This window comes from Cyprinus carpio, chromosome A2 (assembly GCF_018340385.1).
Source record: "Cyprinus carpio isolate SPL01 chromosome A2, ASM1834038v1, whole genome shotgun sequence".
In the NCBI taxonomy this organism is placed as follows: Eukaryota; Metazoa; Chordata; class Actinopteri; order Cypriniformes; family Cyprinidae; genus Cyprinus; species Cyprinus carpio.
In genome coordinates, this window is record NC_056573.1 from 4905640 (window position 1) to 4926658 (window position 21019).

Genomic DNA, 21019 nt, shown 5'->3' on the forward strand with positions numbered 1-21019 from the left:
TAACTTACACTTTAGCTTAGCATGACAGACATGAGCAAACATTAAAACTAAAGACATGTGGACTTCTCACTCTGCTTTTAAAGCCGTTAAAGGAATTAAACATATGGAAATAACATTTTGAGTTATTTTAGCATTTTTTAGCTTTGAGTTATTAGCTTTGGCATACTGATAGTGACCGTGTCAGAATGCTATGACATGAATACCAGTCACTGACTAGTATATACATGCATACCATAGCTGACTCTATTGTAAACAATTAGCCCTTAGACAAGCATGCAGCACTGACCGCAGGTCTGCTTCAAACACCACCTGTTCCTGCACGTCAGTCCCGCTCAGCTGTTCTGAGACCATGTGTCTGTCGATACAGATGAATGGAAGCATGAATGTCCTGGCTGTGTATTCCACATTGTCCTACTAGACTGCTACCCCAAAGCTCGAAAATAATGAATGGCGTTTTAATAATTAAGAAACATGATCATTTATCAGGTAATGCTTTCACTTATTATGTCCAAAATGTCATATGATTACTATTAACATTTATAGATGTACACCAATATTTCAAGTTTGGGGTTTGTAAATTGATTTAATATTTTATGCTCACTAAGACTGCATTTATCTGAATAGTAAAAACAGTACCATTTTGGAAAACTAGTATAATTAATTTATTTGATACATTTTAAATTCGATTTGACATTTTAAACGTTTTTAAAAATACATTTTGTAATTTATTCCTGCTGAATTTTCAGCATCATTACTCCAGTCTTCAGTGTCACATGATCTTTAGAAATCATTCTAATATGCTGATTTGCTGCTCAAGAAACATTTCTGATTATTATCAATGTTGAAAACAGTTGTGCTGCTTTATATTTTTGTGACAACTGTGATACATTAAGGATTGAAAAGAAAGTTAAAAAGAACAGTATTTGTTTGAAATACATATGACTAAATTCTGTCTAGTGTCAAATCCCTGCTCTGGACCTCTTCTCCAGAATGATACACCCACCAAAACCTCAAGAGAGACATTTTTGAATCATTTTAGTCCTCTCATGAGTCCTCTGTGAATATCTGAGAATGTATCATTGCTAAACCAGCTCGGGTTTAAAGACAGTGGCTCTCCACTAAATATGCAAAACATCATTAAATTCCCAACATTCTTGTCTCGTACTGTTTTCATCTTTATAAATGTTTTTTATTTATTTTTTTTTATTATTATAATTTTCATTAGCCAGAATATAACAGCGTATTATAACCACACTGTGAGATTGCACAAATGTGAAAAATGAGGCAAAAAGTTGTGAAATATTGGTCGTAAAATTACTTGTCATTGGGTTTATGAATTAAATGACAAACACACACCACATACATATACTATATATATATATACACATATATTACATATACATAATGATATATTATATATATATAGTATATATATATATATATATATATAGTATAGATATATATAGTATATATATATATATATATATATATATATATATATATATATATATATACACACACACACACACATTATTTTTGTATAATGTATGAAAATGTTAACTGGACAATGTATCATTTGAAAGCCTCTGAATCAAATCAAATCATAATCATATTGTATCATGGTCTAAGGTATCGCCAAATTTTGTATTTCTGGCTAAAATCATTATTTTTTTGTATCATGGTCTAAGGTATCGCCAAATTTTGTATGAATTGAATGTCCTGATTTTACACCCCTTTCATTTAATACATTTTATCAACAAAAACATTGCTATTTATTTCCAAATAAATCCAAAACTTTCCCCAAAACAATGCCTCATTTTTCATTTAATTTTGACAAAAAGTAGGGCAGAGCCAACAAACCACTCCCTCATACATTTATATTGCTTTTCCTAAGTTCAATAAATTTGAATTTATTTGAAGTATTGAGTTTATGGGTGGTGAGAGATTAACACGAAATATGAGATGAAAATTATGTGATGATGGTAATGTTTTAATGGTAATGTCTGTTATGAAATTATTTTCGACTAGTTGATTTTATTAATTTGGATTTATTTCAATTTTCAGACCTCAGATCAGGTACAGCTGTGTCTCAATAACTTGTGTATCATATTACTAGATGCTCCTAGTCCATATGTAGAGTACTGGGTGTTAAACAAATACTAAATAAATGTGGTTTAACTGAACAACTGATCATCATCAACCTACAGTGACACAAGACACTGTCTCACTCTTATTCCACTCATTATCACTGCAGAATTCCCTAATAAAACACAATACCCATATATTATATATTAAATTACGTTCTGTGATTCTCATTTATACCCTGAAAGAATACTATACTACATCATTTGGACACCTGAAGCAATTCTCCTCATCAGGCTCTCTCACTGGCCTGTGCTTTTAATGTAGGTGTGTGTGTGAAAAGGCTTGAGTGAGAGACAGACACATTAACACACAGGTGTGTGTGTCAGCAGTAACTAATTCACACCATCACCGACATTTCGCGTCTAGTCGTCTCGCCTTCTGCCTCACACGCAATACACATTTGCCACACACACACACACACACACACACACACACACACGCATAAATGATATTCACTGCACGTTCCACCGGCGTTTGATGTTTTGTTGTAGAGTACGTGGATGGTGTTCATTAGGTTTTATAGAGTTTGGAGTTTATATCAAATATCTGCGCTTTCATCACATTCAGAGGCATGACACCCGTCTGCGCCTCGAGAGAAACCAAACAGCAGAATCCAGTGGAGAAATGGAAAATTTGAGTAATTTTAACAATTGAGATGATGTCTTATTTGTTAGAAATGTGGTACTTGCTTTCTTTGAACACATTCTGCAGTCGATACATTGACGCTGCTTGACCTGCAATATGCTATTAGATATCGAAAAACTATTGGTTTCTAGCAATCTTTAGGACGTTTTTTTTTCCCATTAAGTCATTATATATATATCTTTCTCATTTTTTAAAGATTTGTCTCCATCCATCGTAGCGAAAGCGGCACGTCTCTGACACACCCTCTGAAAGTGAATTCGTGCATTGTGTGCATCAACGCAAATATCATCCAAATCCAAACGCTCGGCATTCATATTAAATGAAGATACAGCGCGTATCGTGACTCGACGCGCCATCGTGATCGTTTAGACGAGGATCCTGTGTAACGCTATATATGCAGTGCTTTGTATTTCTATATATTAAGTACTTATTATTTCAATCACATACACACTGATTCAGACAATACATGAAAGGAGAAGGTATAATTGTTCTCGCAATATTCCGCGACCCTTGACAAGTTTTTGGTAGCTCTCTACAAGGGCTTTTTTTCCAGCCCGGGATTTCTTCCTCTAACAACATTTGTAGCTCTGCCATCTTACATCCCTCTGCATTACTCCTCTCCCTCTGCTTTCATTTGAACACAGCGGAGCTTCACTCTCCGACAGGAGGTCCCTCGCCTGGCATTATGGGATTCCCGTTGGCTCCTCTTTTTCAGCAGGCCGACAATTCTCAACGCGGCGCTCTACGCACTGTGCTGTGATTGGCTGCTCGGCTCTGAGAATTCGTTATGGACCAATTGGAGAGGAGTGCGATTCTCTCAGCGATGAGAAATACCGCGGTTTTCTACAACAGCATTCTAACCAGAACGTGTGATATGGACAAGCAGCGAGGGCTGTATTAAGACTAATGAGTCTTTGTTTTTGTTTCGGGAAATGTTTAAGATAATATGTCTAAGACATTAAGTATGTGCGGCTGTTTTAAGTATTTTTTTATTTTTTATAGTATTTTGTTAGGGTTTTAAGATATGTTTTTATAAATTTAATGATTATTTTAATGTTGTGATTAATGGTGTGGATAATGATATACAAATATAAAATATAAGCACCATGCGACAGTAAATCATGAACAACTCCCAAAGCTACAGCAAAAAACATTAAAAACCTAGAAATTAAGCTGGTGGAGCCGATGTTTTTTAAAATAATAAAAATTATTGTTGTATAATAGAGACGCTTCTATATACTACTCGTGTGATATTGCTCATATATATTCTGAATGTTCATAACATGTATAAGTCCATCCAGTAATATAATAGCCTAGGTGTTGGACAGCTCCTTGCTAAAAATCTCAGCATGAGCAAAAGCCGTTTAAATATCCTTTCGCAAAGCATTGTGGATCATGTAGGCTAAAGGCGCGCTACAGTCTATTGATCACTATTGAGTCTGGCGTCATTGGAAACTACATCACCCAACTGCATCTGTTTCAGTTAAACCCTAGGACGCACCGAACAGTTTTTTTTTTTCAGATGGACGAAACACAGAAGGCAAGTAATAATATTTTATGTGGTGTTTTGCTTTTTGTTGTTTAGTTTAGCTATTCAGTGTCCTAAAATCTCGGGCAATTTTTTTTAAAGAGTTTACAATGTGATTTCTTAGTATGGCAAATGTTTTATTTTAATGTTTTTCAAAGATTAATTAATTAACCTGATATTAAACTAATTTTGTTTTTAATCTTAGAATGATCTCAAAGTAAAAAGCGGTGCTAAACTCTGATTTTGTGGTGGCTGTACTTTAAAAGTAAATCATTTATAATATTAATTCAAGTGATGGAGGATGTTGAAAGTCTGACAGGAATCAATGTTGAGTAGGATACTACTGTAAGGTTTAAAGTTTAAAAATGATAAACAGTTTTAAACATTCCTTCAAAATTTAGAAACGTAATCAAAAAGTAATGAAATATAATCAGTTACATTACTTTAATAAAGTAACTGAAATAGTTAAATGACTTATTACATCTGTAACCTATTACATTTCCAGAATAACCTTCCCAACCCTGGATATGAAGGACAATGGAAGATCCCAAATCTATTCAGAGGAGGTTTGAAGCGGCTGATCTGAAGTTTACCTAAAGATGGTATTACCTCTTTATTAAGGATTAAATATCAGTGTCAAGTATTGAACTACATTGTTTTCTTTTTAAATAACAATGAAAATGTCTTTTAATCAAACTTTCCTCATTTCACACAGGCTCCTTTGACCTGTCCGATGAAATGCTGGTTATGTTCTACAGTTACTACACACAGGACCATGTAACACCCCGAAACCCAACTCTTGGGATCTTATTGGTAAAGCTAAATGGTAACTATCATCCACTAAAATATTATTTTTTTGACTTAAATCTACATGATATTTTCAGTTGAATTTGGTGTACATTTCAAATTAAATGTTTACTTGTTGTTATATCTGAGAATATGCATATTAAATCCAGACACACGTGTGTGTTTTTTGCAGGGAGGCGTGGGAAGCCTTAGGAAATGTGTCAAAGGACCAAGCCATGCTGGAATATGTTCAGGAAATACAGCTGGTTGTAAAGATTGTAGAGATGAAGCTCTCTCACACTGAGGTATCAATAAAAAATAGTTTAAACCAGAAACAATAAAATGTTTGATTACAGATAATAGAAACCCTCCTGGTCACAGACAGGATGGCAGAATTAATGGACACTCCTGACCCATTTTATGAGATAGTGTTGGAAGGTGATGATGATGAAGAAGATGACGAGGCTAGTGAAGCAGCACCCTTATCCACAGGTACTTTTATGTAAAAGCATTTAATCATTTAATCTGAGCCCCTTTAATCAACATTTTATATTTTGATGAATTTTCAAACAGGAGACACTAATGCTGAAAAAACGGATGATGCTGCCGCTGAGAAAGTTAAAGAGGGGGAAAGTGAAATTAATGGGGAAAATATAGAAGATGACATGGAGATGGAGGAGAGGTACAGCAACAACTTTGTGTCTTTATGTTGTGAAATCGGCAAGACAGATCTGACTTCTCAGCTCTTTTCTATTCTGCAGATTCAAGTGCATTTGCAGCAGGGAGAGAAGATTTATCAGTGTTTAATGGAAGTGAGGAGAACAGCATGATCTTCTCAGCTGATGACGCTCATTGTTCACTGAACACTGAGGAGGAAGAGGAGGAACTGGCTTATGGTTTAGTTTTTGGTCTTTAGTTCCATTTCAAGGCCCAAGGTTTAGCCCAACTAGTACTTGTGTTGGAGAATAAAAAACTTGGGGTCCCAGGCACTCTGATTAAAAAAGATTTAGCAGTCATTTAATGAAATTACACTGGCAGAGAAAATAAACAGGTTGTCTGTTATAATCTGTGTGTTTGAAAAATATGATTTGATGACATCATTCTCACTAAATATCACACAGATGACTCGGACGATGAGATGTACAGTGACTCAATGGAAAATACAGCAACACAAGAGAAGGTACAGTTTCCAGTGATGTTTTTAGTTCTTTCACAGAAAGAAAGAAAAAATACATTTGCCAAAATTAAAATAAAGACTATTGTAGAACAATTATAATTCTCTAATATAGAAATTTTATTATGATTTAAATTAAAAAAAAATTGTATTGCAGTAATTTTATGACTCGAGTTAGAAAGATTTTTCAATGTTTCAATTTTCAAGTCTTTTATGCTTAACAAGACTGTATTTATTTAATCAAAAATACAGTAAATTATTATTACAATATAAAATAACTGTTTTTCATTTGAATATACTTTAAAAAGTAATGTATTCCTATTTATTATCAGTATTAATCCTCCAGTCTTCAGTGTCACATGATCCTTCACAAATCATTTTAATATGCTGATTTGCTGCTCAACAAACATTTCTTATTATTATCAACAGCTGTGGAAAATGTGATACATTTACACCTTTTTTTGTGATAAATATAATTAATTTAAATTTATTAAAAAAATTAAAAAAATATTTTGTAAGAATATAAAAGTAATTTTATATCAATTTTAATGCAAGAAAATCTAGTGTATATGAATACTTGGAACATCAAAAAGAACTAAAAAAAAAAGGTCCCATAATGGTCCTAAAATTTTAGGCTCAACTGGATTACTGCTTCTTTTAATTTTGATGTTCAGTGTGACCTGGACATGTTTTTTGTGAGATTCACCCTATAGTACAATACTCATACGTTCTTTCAAAGCTCTTAATAATAAGCTGATAAACTTATTAAACACTTTCATGTTTGCAGTCTTCAAATTCAGAAAACCCTTGAAACAACAGTCGTTAATGTGATTCATAAGTTGGGTTGAATCCATAGAATCCATCATGCTATGAGGTCACTCTGATGCATCATACATCACCAGAGATTTGAAAGTGTTAAGTGATTCTTGGCAAAAGAACTAACTATGACTTTAAATCCTTGGCAAAAACATGGATTAAGTGACATCAACTGCAGTCCATCAATAGATAGTTAGGACAGGCTTGTGACATTTTTTGGAGAGAAATAGAGAGAGAGAACTAAAGGAAGAAATGTATTTGTTTGTCATGTCATGTCAGAGCGATATAAATGGGAGTATGTGGTGTGTTCCCTAGGGTTCGGGAGTTCCCAGGGTCCATTTGGCAGATGTGAGTGTGACTGGGGCCAACATGCAACAAGGGGGAAACAGAGCGCCTCAGTGTGGGAGTCAGGATGGAAAACCACAGGGAGTTACACCCCCCGTCCCCCACCCACCGACACTTGGACCGGTCCAAACTAACAGAATCTCAGCAGGCAGTGGAAGAGGTTGGGCATGAATCAGTGTTTGAATGAGTCTTGAGCACCATGACGTCAACAAGCAATTATGTGATCAACAAGCCAATTTTCCAACAGCATTTGTCTAAACTTACAATGCGAGTGAATACTATTATACTACTGCTAGAAATCATTTCCTAAAAAGGCAAGACTCTATTACTATTGCATCGTGGCATTTATTGTAGTCTTGATATTTTTTTCCATTCATCACTGAGCTTGGTTTCATATAATAACAAGAAAAAAGTCACACTTTAGATACTTTGAACTCTGTAAAGCCTGACATGTGAAATAAAAGTCAGAATTTTTTTTTTTTTTAAATGGCACAGTTTATTGAACCTTAAAAAAAAGAAAAGAATGTTTGATATATTGATACATAAAAATCCATACAATTCAGATGTGTCAAATAAAATATATCAAATATACCGTATTTAATACATCTGGATTTTATAGCTCTTTTAGTATGATATAGTGAGAATATTGAGCTCATACTTGAGGAGTGAAAAACGCTCCAGTTACTAACAGAACCTCAGTTCCCTGAGATAAGGAAACAAGTGTTGCATTGAATGCTATGGGTAAACTCCTGTTTACTCTGAATACTGAAGCATCCAATAGTGTTGTGCTATAAGCAAGTGCAGAACGAAGCTGCCCTGCAAGTCCCACCCAGAAGCGCCTGTCCAGAGGGCTCCAACAAACATGAACTAATTTGAGCCTCAAGACATTAGGCTGGGGACTACATAACAGGACCTTCTCCACTCTTAGAGGGGATTAGGCAATTTAAACAGACAAAATCCAGAGGGCGAAACCCTTCCCGAAATAATAAACCCTGGTGAAGGTGGATGGCGATGACCAGCCGGCAGCCGCACAGATATCATCAATAGAAATCTCACTGGACCAAGCCCAGGAGGAGGCCATTCTCCTGGTGGAGTGGGCCTTTACTCCTATAGGACACTGTAAGCCCAATGAGGCATAAGCCAGGGCTATAGCATCGACTATCCAATCAGCAGCCCTTTTGAGTGACCTCCGAAGCATACAAAGAACTGCTCTGAGTGCCAAAACGAGCCAGAGGACTCCATACACTAAGAGTCAAGACCGGGCAGAGTGGATTGGGACCCTGCTCATCCTCTGAATTGGGAAGAGCCAGAAGGGTAATGACTTGTGCTCTGAACAGAGTAGAGAGAGTTTTAGGCCCAAAGAGCGAGTAACCTAGTTCTATGGTTTTTAGAACCCAGCTTGACACATCCAGAATGGCTTTCCAAGCCTGGAGCCGGATGGCAAGTGTGTACAATAGGTTTTTCAGCAAAGTTCTGATCATGTTGATAATTTAGAGGCCAAAATGAATTTGTGTATCAAATATAATAAAGTAGGATGATAAAGTTGGATGATTTATATTTCAAATACTCTCAGGCCATCAGTTAATGGGAACTATCCGACCAGACGAACATGATAACTTATCAGAGCGTGGTTGCCAAGGACATGGCTAGCGCTGGGAGACAGAAGAGAAAGCAGACAAGCAGGCATTTAACACACAGATCGTTGAGATATTGTCACAGTTACAGGACAATACGCAGGATGTGCTGCACAGACTGACCACACTAGAACTTCTCACAGCATCACCAGTAAGACCAGCACCAAAATATGGCTCAAAACAAGTAACCACAAGCCTAGACTGCTCACCAAGGCTGCATTTATTTGATCAAAATAGACAGTAATATTGTGAAATATTATTGACATTTAAAATAACTGTTTTCTATTTTAATATATTGTAAAATGTAATTTATTCCTGTGATGCAAAGCTGAATTTTTTAGCATCATTAATCCAGTTTTCAGTGTCACATGATCCTTCAGGATTCATTCTAATATGCTGATTTGCTGCAACAACAACAACAACATTTATTATCATTATATCAAAGTTGAAAACAGTTGTGCTGCTTAGTGTTTTTGTGGAAACTGATACTTTTTTCAGCATTCTTTGATAAATAGAAAGTTAAAAAGAACAGCATTTATTTGAAATAGAAATCTCTTGTAATATTATAAATATCCCATTTGATCAATTAAATGCATTCTTAATGAATAAAAGTACAGATTTTTTAAAGGGGTCATATGATGTTGCTAAAAATAACATTATTTTTGTGTATTTGGTGTAAGGAGATGTGTTTATGTGGTTTAAGTTTCAAAAAGCTCATTTTCCACATACTGTACATTATTGTTTATTACTCTATGCCCCGCCTTCTGAAATGCGGTGATTTTTACAAAGCTCATCTTTCTGAATGTTGTAAAGCGAGGTGTTTTGTGATTTGTCAAGTGCGTTGTGATTGGCTGAATACCTCAAGTGTGTGACGGAAATGTTACGCCCCTTACCATACTGTGATGCTGTGTGTCCCGGAGCGCCAAGACAAAAAACATTAAAACTCATTATAAATGAGCCATTTGTTGCATCCAGTGGGGACATAATTATGGATTATAATTACAATACCAGCCGTTCTCAATTTCAGTCCTCGTGCCCCCCATTTAGATAATCAGCTCGTTAGAAGTGAGCTCCGTGCATGAACTGTGTTCCCATTGACATGGTCCCTACACAGTGTTCATTGCTTCCTACTCCCTGAGCCGGGGCAATCTGTTGAAGTTTACTTCACTTCGGAACATTCATTCATGGACTTGCGGTGCGCAACATCTTCACACATGGACAAGTGTGACATCTAACACCTCTGTAAATAAATACAATTTAAATTCATGTCTCGCACACTTCAATGCACTTTGAATGGAACATATATACGTTCGATTCGAACTGGAATCATGGCGGAATATCCTGTGATGTCCACTTACATTCGAATAGAACAAACGTCTGAAGCCATAAGAGAAACATACAAAATGTGCAGAAAGGGGGGGCGCGAGGACTGGAATTGAGAACCGCTGACTTATACTGTCTGTTTACGCATTGTGTTGCATCGCGCCGCATAAACATAAAACCATGTCTGCATTTGTGAGAGGAGAAATCACAGACAACAAGCTCTACACTACACAGCTCAAAACTCTCGTTTGAATCGTCAGTGGCAAATTCTTTAAATACGTTCTTACAGACTGTGAGTCAGAACAGTCGGCATTATAGTCTACTCTCCCAGGATCAGGAAACAGTCCTCCATAAAACGCACTGCACACATCTGGATTGAACATTTGGGTTGAACTGTTCTGTAACAGTGTTGTAAATAGAACTTAACCACTGATTTCTAGTCGTGTCCTCTTTTGGAAGGCCAAACAAAGAAGTTTTGCTTTCACAATGAAAACACACAGCGTCTCCACAACATGGCAGCGGCGGCAGCAGCGAGAATAAAAGTTACGCCTGTTTTCTTTACGTGAACATTTGGCCGGCGTTATGCAAATCTTCCCACATCATGACGTAGAGATGTGGGGCCGTGTTAGAACGAGCCGTTTTAGGAGGACATGGTTGACTCAACTTTGATAAAGAATGTCTCTTTGGATTTGAGACTTTAGTCTTTGCAACTTCACAGATCTTCTTTATGTACCAAGAACTTGTAACACTCCAAAGAGAAAGGAAAATTTGAAATCACATCATATGACCCCTTTAAAGTAAATAAATAAATAAAAATCTTACTGACCTCAAACTTTAGAATGATATCATATGCGTATCATAAACATTATAGTTTCTATAATGTACGGGAAGCAAAAAATATATATAAATTACCAGCAAAATGTCAGCATTTATTTGATATAGAAATGGTAGTGTATATTTTGAATTAGGCCTTATAACCCATGATTCTTAACATTGTATGGTAAATACCATAAAATATTCACAATTCAATAACTGTATTAAAACCCTTAGTAAAGTTAAAGTTGATATTTAATCTTTTATTTGCTTATGTTTTGTTTTAGGCTGAAATCATTCCCCTCAAAGCTTGGCACACTTAAGTCACCAAAAAAGGTCTGTTTATATGACTTCAGATACATGGAATGTCATCGTCTGAAATATCACTTTGTAACAATAGAAATTACTAACTGTATCTGTATTTATTCTGTTTTTAGAGGTTGCCTCGGTGGCCTTTAAACATATCCCCTATCACTGTAGTGCTGACAGTTATCTGGCCCTTTGCTGTGCACTGGCGGGTGCAGTTTTACTTACAGAAAAGGAGGAGGTAAGAATTTGTTCATGTACTGTTAACTATAAACTATACGTTGATAAAAGTACCAATTTTCTTCAAATCCAACATGAACAAATACTGCTGAGTAAAACACTGTCTGTGTTGCATCTTTGTTGTTGTTTTAGATGGTTAAGAGTGAAGTGAAGGTTCAGGTACCAACTGCACAGCTCCTGAAGACTTTCACCCGGTCTGAATGTTGTGATGCCACACTAAGCCTCAGGACTTCAACAAATACTTAATAAGGATACACACTATTCAAAAGTTTGGGATCAGTATGATTTTTTTCTGAAAGAAATTAATACTTTATTCAAAAGTAACAGTAAAATCATTTATAATTTCTATTTCAAATAAATGCTGTTCTTTAAAACGTTCTATTTATCAAAGAATCCTGGAAGAAATGTACCATGGTTTCCACAAAAGCATTAAGCAGCACAACTGTTTTCAACATCGATAATAATAAGAAATGTTTCTCGAGCAGCAACATATTAGAATGATTTGGAGTAATGATGCTGAAAATTCAGCTTTGCATCACAGGAATGAATACATTTTGCAGTATATTAAAATAGATAATCGTAATAATATTTTACAAAATGACTGTTTTTACTGTATTTTGGATAGGCTTTTGAATGGTAGTGTTCAAAATATTGACACCGTTTCTGTATTGTGTATCGTGTATTAGGTTGTTTATATGAGTGCAGGTAGTTTACAGTCATATGAATATATCTCAGCTATTAAAGATCCTTTTCTGACACATTATGCACATTTTTACATTTTCCTCTGAGTTATTACATTTCAAACTAGAGGACAAATGCAGGAAAAATAAAGTCTTTTGACTTTTAAAATATGGACAGAAATCAAATGCCAGGGACTCTCGTCTGTAATAGCTTTTTGCAAATGGAGATTAATTATAAAAATAAAATGTGTGTGGACAGATTCACTGTATCGAAGTGAAAAGCTCAGACTGTCTTTCTGATATGAATGTCTTCCGGCATATATGTGGACCATTAAATCGACGACAATGTTAGTATATTTTTAAGCGGCAGACATACACTACCTATGTTATTGTAAAACAGGCAATCTTTCTGTAAGATGAATAAAGAATTTGAATGGATAATTGTGTTTTTGACTGCATAAAAGACAGATAGACAGACAGACAGACAGACAGATAGATAGATAGATAGATAGATAGATAGATAGATAGATAGATAGATAGATAGATAGATAGATAGATAGATGACAGACAGTGAACATGAAAGATTTGTGTTAAAATCAAAGACACTCAATGTGGGCCCATTGAGATACTGTAGTGTTTTCCACACAGACTCAAATAAAGGGACACAAGGACATAAACACTACTTAGGATCATAGACAGTAGCTTAGGATGGATAGTTTGTGCAGTCAAGATCACTGCCATGGTGAAGGTTTATGAATATTAATTACGTTATATGACGTTCGACCTGTAGACATCGCTGAGTTGCTGTTTTTTTTTTATTTTTTATTCAAGGAACAATAACAGACAATGTTATCAAGAAAACAAGATTAAAATAAAAGAAGAAAAGAAATAAAAAAAAGAAAAGACAGACAAATTACAACAAACAAAAACAGATGCCTGGGGGAGGATTTTTTTGTGTCATGCATTCATAAGAAATAAAAGGAGGACAGTTGAATATTATGGACGAAGCAAATCGATCGGATCGTCCGAACTGGATCCAGCAGCACTCCGTCGTAAGAGCGAGTCACATTCCTGATCATACAAATTGATGCACTGCATATTTGGACAAGTGTAATTTAATTCTGTCTTCTCTTAAGTAACACGACCTGATGCATTTAGATGTCGGTGACAGTGCTCAAGTATATGCTGCCTTCCTGGTGTACATGGATCTGACGGAAGGGGAGGAAATGGCAGCAGTACTTACATTTTAGTTAAAAGTGGAACGTAAAGTTTTTCAAAAGATTCTTAACGCTTTTGCCTTTTTTGGCAAAAAAAGGTGGTTGGTGTTTCCTGTCTAGAGCCACAGGCGGTTCTGCTGGAGGATCGAGAGAAGGAAGGAGAACCAGCTCAGATGATCTACCCGTTGCCTTCACACAAATCCATCACACACAGAGTAGGACGCAGTCAGGATGATACTATCATTTCTAAGCAGCTCTTGGGGCCGTGATGTATTAAAGTATATTCGGGATAAGTGTTTTACGCTGCCCCTAGCGGTACCAAACGGAATTGAATGAAGAACTGTTTCCAAACAGGTTTCCCAATGGGCTGATAACACAATGCATTTTCCATTACATTTTGATACTATTTTCATTGTTTTTCTATGTAAACACATCATAGACGGAAGGGTTTGACAGTTTGCTCACGTCTTTTGCAGTGTCTAACACATTAAAGGGTGTTCTAAAAGGCGCTCATACAAACACACACACACACGCACACACACACACACACATATGCATGGACACAAATATCGATTCATAGATATTGATCATATTTATGCATTGTTTTTAGTTCAAATATGTAATTCACAATGCTTCATGTAATGTAGCTCTTTCCATTCTCCTTCTGGGAAATAGTTCCTGAACCAAGGCTTAAAAAGTGTGTGTGGGCTCTAATGCACTCTTTTGGTTGAACAGACAGGTGGCCCCATCCGTAGCTTCACACTATTGGCTGAGAGCCACATCCACATTCTGATTGGCTAAAACACTCAGGCAGAACAGTTTTTTTTTTGTTTACTAAAGGGTGATTTCTCAGGAAACATATTTCTATGGTATGGGTTGGGTAGCATGCAGCAGCTTTCACATATTTGCCTCATAAAATAAATCTGTGACATGCAGAACTACACTGTTTACAAATAAAAAAAAAGAATGTAAGGTAGTGCTATATATTAACCTTTGACTAATAATGCTTAACAGCATGAATGTACATTTATACATAATTTACATTTATAAAGTTAAAAAGGTCATACAACAAATTTTCATGCATCAGAATTGCATGTACATCCCATATCGCTAACAAATATTTTACGAAGTGTTACCGAACATAAGGTGTTGTCAAGATGGTATCTGGCAAGGGCCCGGACCTTCTGTTGTACACTCGACTGAGACTTAAACAAGGTCTCATACCTGTTTTATAAGCCTTAATGTGATTATGCATTGACACATGATGCTGTGATTTACTGTAGCTCTCACAGGTTGAGTATATTGGACAGAGGTGCCCCGATGCTCTTGTGTGCAGTGGCTTCTGACTCCAGTCTTGTGTACCAGAGACTGTGTGATGCCTTCCTGACCCCCGACCCTCCAGTGGACATCCAAGGCCGTCGACAGCATCGCAAACGGAGGTTACAGACGTGACAGAAACACCCAGATGATACAGCCAGACTGTGACTCTTAGCTCTCCAGATGTGAGGATTGGGTAGTACTAACAGTTCAAATGCATTTATGAACTCCTATTATCTTTGAAGATGAGAGAGACTGAATTTATAAGATCAGCTTAGACATGGATCGTATTTGTGCGTATGAGTGGATCCATGCTGCTTTTGTCTGTTATACAGAGCATTACACAAACACCACTGAGCTGCTCTTCTTTACTCAAATACTTGAAATGTCAGATGTGTAAAATCACACATTGCCAGAGAAAGCTGAAAAATACATTGATATTTGTATTCTGTTTAAAGGGATACACGTATTTACATGTAAATGCTACATTCATCTTTGGAACACAATTTGATACAGAAGAGCATACGCAACATACGGTGAAATGGAGAGACACAGAGGAGACTGTTGACAAAGGAATCGTTGAATAAAGTCGTTATTTTTGTTTTCTTCGCATACAAAAATGTTCCCGTCGCTTCATATAACCCAGATTGCACATTTGATGGCAGATGGAGTATTCTGACGACGACTTTCATACCTTTTCTGGACCTTAAAACTGTTATTTACTTGGCAGTCTATGGGATATTTTATGGACTTTGGGTTTTTATCATAGATATCTTAAATTGTGTTCCGAAGATGAACGGAGCTTTTACAGGTTTGGTATCTTTCGAGTATCTCTTTAAAATCCATCTTAAAGGGATAGTTCACCCAGAATTCAAATTCTCATTATTTACTGACCCTAATGTTGTTCCAAATCCATTAAACTTCTGTTCATCCTCACAAATAAAGGTATTTTTAATGAAAGTGCAGGCAACCAAAACTTCTAACGCATTTAGAAGTTCATAAAGACATTGGGGAAAAGTAATACATATTAATCAAGCAGTGTAATCCAAGTTTTCTGAAGAGGCACAATCACTTTATATGGACAGATTTAATTTATTCACATATAAACATTTCCAAACACACTTACATAGAGCACATCAGATATGACCAACGGAAGGTCAACTCCAAATGTGTGACGCGTGAAATTAGAGAACAAACCTCACTGGTTCTTGCACATCAAATGAGTTCAGCTGAGCTTCTGTTGAATGTATTTAATGTGCTCAGTGTATGTGTGTTGATCAATGTTTATACGTGAATAAAAGCCTAAATTAAGTCTGTTCATCATATAAAGCTAATGTGTCTCTTCAGAAGACTTGGATTAATCATATGGATTAGTTTTACAATGCCTTTTGAAGCCTCAAAGTTTTGGAATAGAACCAGATATAAACCATAAACCAGATGCCTTTGCTTTTCCTTGGTTAGTTGGTCATTGTGTATTTATTTATTCTTTCACTCAGCATCACAATTGCAATTTTGGCAATATTGTTTGGCCCATCTGTGTACATAGAGAACTTTAGCATACATTTGGGATACTGTTCACTTTAGTGTGAAATTAATGGCTTACTGTTGTCTCTCATTTCAGAAAAGAAAACACTGTGCGCTTAAGGCTATTGCAAATGACTGTCACACTGTAAAAGGAAGAAGCACTTCCTGGTAATAAAAACGTATCTATGTAAAACTTTCTGAAGGCTGGTTTTGAAACTCGTACTGGTATTCAACTCAAGAATAGTGACTATAAATGCCAAGCGAACGTATGATATCCATCTGTTATATAGAATAAAATGAGTTATCTGAAAACTACATGACCTGTAGATGCTGTAACTGACGTCTCTAAACACGGCTAGATGCTGTGATCTATCTCCACCGCCCAACACTTCCTCAAGACCGGCTCTGAAGGAACTGCACTGCCCTCATCTAACAAACAAATCTAGTGATGATACATACAGCACTGCTGTCCTGAGCATTGTAACATAAAGAAAAAGGTCAAAAAGACACACATAATACACTGTGGGTGAAAAATACTTGCTCACGTCGTTAAAAAAAACAATTGGAATGCTAGAAATGGCCTTGCGTTTGTGTTCAAATGCTTTCACTTCCTGTGTCTCAACAGCATGACCTAGACAAAATCACGTTAAGTCTCTCGGTAAGTAAGTCCTCCTAAGGCGATATCATCTCCACCGCTGGTCCACCACGTGTAGTGTCCATGTCAAAGGAAGGGCGAAATCCAGGATTCTCTGCATGGCTCTCTCCACTGTATGTAGTCTATGAGTAGGAGAAGGCTTATGGGTAGTGTAAGGCAAGGGATTGAGGAACAGTCTGAAAATGGCTTTCCCATTCAAAACTTGGGCCAAATCCCAGTCTCCTTAACCATGGGATTTCCATGCCCCACCCACCGTTTAAATACTAGTCCTCATGAATCTCAAAAACTGACCTGTAAGACATTTGGGAGAGTGTGTAGATTGTAAACAGAGTGGATAACTGGGCTGAATGTCACTTGACTCCACACTCTTGAAGATAATACTTGTTGGGTAAGGAGGCATGGAAAGCAAGTGCAAGGAACTTTGGGACAGGAATGACTCAATGTTGGCGCGAGTCAAACGTCTCAGCATGCTATGTCATATCCTCATCCTCCGAGCAGTAGTCCCGTCCCTGTAAATATAAAAGGGAATAATCAACAATAATGACGCAGCCCTACTTGCCACCATAAGGTGTTCGGTTCTATGGGGTTGCTAGGTTGATATTCTGGTACCTTTGTCTACAAGGCAAAAATCATAATTAAAATGGATTAGAAAAGCAGAAACAGTGTGTGATGAACTGCGTGCTACAGTGTATTACTCATGGTTAAGCTGAAAGTGTACTTTTATTTTGATGCAAACACCTAAGCCCAAAGTATACTTTGGTTTTTGTGCAAACGCTTAAGCACAAAGTATATTTCAGTTTTTACTAGGGTTGTAATGGTACATGTATTTATCCTGAACGGTCACAGTTCGGTTCATGCAGTCAGACGACGAATACAGTCAGTAATAGGCAATCAATCAAGAAGGGGGCGCATACGGTAATGCAATGCTAACTGCAACAACAGGAATCGGAACCGTTTTTTTAGTTTTATTTTGCCCAATATCTATTCCATAATTTTAATCATTTCCCAAAATGTAACTTGTGTGGAATTTTTATAAAGTCTGTAAAGAGGAGAAAATACCATACTGGGCAGATCAGCTCACTGTACGCGATGCTTCAAATATAGCAAGACAAATATGTGGGGGTTTATATAAATGTATCTCTGAGAGGAACTAACCGTCTTCAGAAATGTTTCGATGGCATTTTCTTTTCCTCTTACTTCCATATAATACATATTAAAGTAGTGTTTATAAGCGCAGGTAACCGAGGAAACTCTATATCGCTGCTGTTCCATAGGCGCCACCTGCTGTCAGAAAATAAATGTGCATTTTCATTCAGTTCGTCTGTTGTTTTTGTGCAGGTGTCTAATGTAGCATAATTTCACAAATCTAAATGAAAATGTATGTGGCACTAGTGTCTGTACAAAAAAAATGAAAAAAATAAAATTATGTTGTACCGAACCCCAAAAAAGAGGTACGTATTGAATTGTGGCTTCTGTGTACCATTACACCCCTAGATGTTGTCAGGCTTAATGTCAGTCTCATTATTCTATCGTTATTTTTGTAAATTATGAAATAAAAAGTCTCTCACCTCAGAAAAATGAACTATTCTGTCCTGTCAGGCGTTATACTGTGCTTGTTGCACACACAAATGCGGCGGGGCACGCTGTTTATCATTTCACTAAAGTGCAAACTATGAGCATGCAATGTGTGAAATAAAAGTAAAGTACCAATAAATCACATAACTAGTACTCTGTGTGTTAGCTGGAAAGGATTTGCATGAAGGTATGATATTCATTCTATTCAGAAGCAGTTTTCATGTTTGATTAATAATTCATGTTAGTATTGTGTATTCAGCATGATAACTGCTGTTTCCATAACCCAAAAACGCCATGTTATTTTCACTTTGTGTTATTTTGTGTATGTTTAAATGACTGTGGTGGCTCATACCAACTTAACTGTATTAACCAAAACTAGTTAGGGACTGCTATTTAATAACCTAACCTTATAGGCTGTTTTTTCATTGGTATTAGTCATATTCTTACAATTTATGTGTCTGTTAGGTAAAGGGGGACAGTACTTGTGTGTGTATATAAACAATTTTTGTGAAAGAAATTTGCTTTGTTTATTTTAAACATATAAATATCATAAAGTGGGTCGCGGCTTGATGACCGTGGTAAAATGTGGGTCCCATGGCCAAACCAGTTGAGAAGCACTGACCTAGAGGACTCTTTCTGTCGCAACATTCAATTTGCGCCTGCACTGTTGTACACACAGATGTCCACGGACACTCCTGATGTCCAGCATTCGGACAGTGCGCAGACCGTCACAGAACAGGGAACGCTAAAGTATACTTTGGGCTTAACACAAGTACTCATCAACGCAGCAGTCTCATGTTGTTGTTGTTTTTCCGTCTCCATTTCTTTGTTGACTGTGAAACCATGACCCAGCACCGTGTTGCCACTTTGTGAACAAAGTAATTTGTGCAAAAAAATTAAGAGTGCATATGCAAGCCGAGCGTATACAGTATGTGTGGTTAGAAAAATCTGGCTGCACGCATAAAATTTTAAATCACACACACTGTATGCATACCTTAGCGTAAAAACCAAAGTATACTTTGGGTTTTAAGGACTTGACAAATCCTCTCACCCTATGAGCAATAGTAACAGTGATGCTACTTCACGCACCTTTTCAATCTTCTCATCCAGCATCCTGAAGAAGTCCTGCTGGCTCTCTGAAGAGTGGATACTGAGGAACAATCAAGACTTGGTGAACATCTCATTGGTCATCTTCTCTCCATTACTGAATACTTGTTACTCAAGAGAAAAAACCAAACAGAAACTCACCTTATCTTATTACTATTCCCGGTGGCATCTTTATGCCTGCCCTTGTGCAAAAATGTGCTCTTCTCCTGTAAGACATAAAGAGGGAAAATTAATGTTACCCAGGATGGTAAAATGATTATTTGGAGATACATAAAACTATGTATCATGCAGGGGCGTTTCCTACGAGGAGGCAAGGGAGGCAGTGTCTCCTCAAAATATTGGATGAGAAATTAAAAATCATAGTACAAAAATAAAACAATGCCCATATTACATCGCTCGTTTTTCTTAACTAACACAGTCCAACAGCGAAACCCGCAGGTAAAGTTACAGCAGAGGCTTGCCTCCCCTGAGCACATTGACTGTTAACAGACTTCACTGGGGGGTAATTGAGAATGAATGGGGGAAAGTCACATGAGAGGAGTCCATGCCTCCATCGTGATGTGATTGGATATGACTAGTTATGCTCGTCTGTAATTGGTTCATGCGATAAATCCCACTTCTTGTGTTCGTGCGAGTTCCACGTTTGCGAATCAGTCTGAATTAACAATATAATGGCGTTAATGGGAAGACTAATAAAAAAGTAAGTAAACAACTCACACACTTATATATAACCCCTTTGTTAAATAAAAATAAGACTTAAAATGGCATGCAAACATGAGTTTTTAGTGAGCAATCAGCTTGATCAGAATGATGATCTGAAAAATTAAAAAATAGTTAAACGTTAAATATTAAAATGAATAGCAGAACATAAGTTCACAAATAAAATATATATTTTAAATTATACTGCTGTGAGTTATTTTAATAAATGTAAAATGCTTAAAAAACAATTAATACATGGGTTTCATAAATAGAATATTGATTACATTGTTGTTAATATAAAAATCTAAAATATATATAAAAAAATATTTTAGTGTAAGTAATGTTTATTTAACCAAGAAAATGTGACTGGGACATGAATTTACATTTAATAAAATTTAACCAAGAAAATGTGACTGGGACATGAATTCTCATTTCTGAACACCACCGCACACCACTGGTATCATGTATACTAATGTATCAATCTTTACCA

The 21019-nt window shown here is 36.4% G+C and overlaps 1 protein-coding gene and 1 pseudogene across 5 annotated transcripts in view; one reads left to right on the plus strand and one right to left on the minus strand.

Moving 5' to 3' along the window:
* Positions 1-4781: 4781 nt before the first annotated feature.
* Positions 4782-11760, plus strand: LOC109101762 (annotated as a pseudogene).
* Positions 11761-16426: 4666 nt separating this feature from the next.
* The window catches only part of zgc:55943 (uncharacterized protein LOC406337 homolog), a 9130-nt gene continuing 4537 nt past the window's right edge, over positions 16427-21019 (minus strand). For 4 of the 5 annotated variants that reach the window (XM_019115139.2, XM_019115115.2, XM_042770166.1 and 1 more), the window contains exons 3-6: positions 21018-21019; positions 19972-20036; positions 19813-19873; positions 16427-17657 (exon numbers count right to left, since the gene is read on the minus strand). The exon at positions 21018-21019 is cut by the window's right edge and continues 84 nt beyond it. In XM_019115139.2, coding sequence (XP_018970684.1) covers positions 17619-17657; positions 19813-19873; positions 19972-20036; positions 21018-21019 — 167 coding nt within the window. In that variant the 3' untranslated portion in view covers positions 16427-17618. The remainder of the gene's footprint in view (positions 17658-19812; positions 19874-19971; positions 20037-21017) is intronic. The other variant, XR_002019783.2, reaches the window with a different exon arrangement.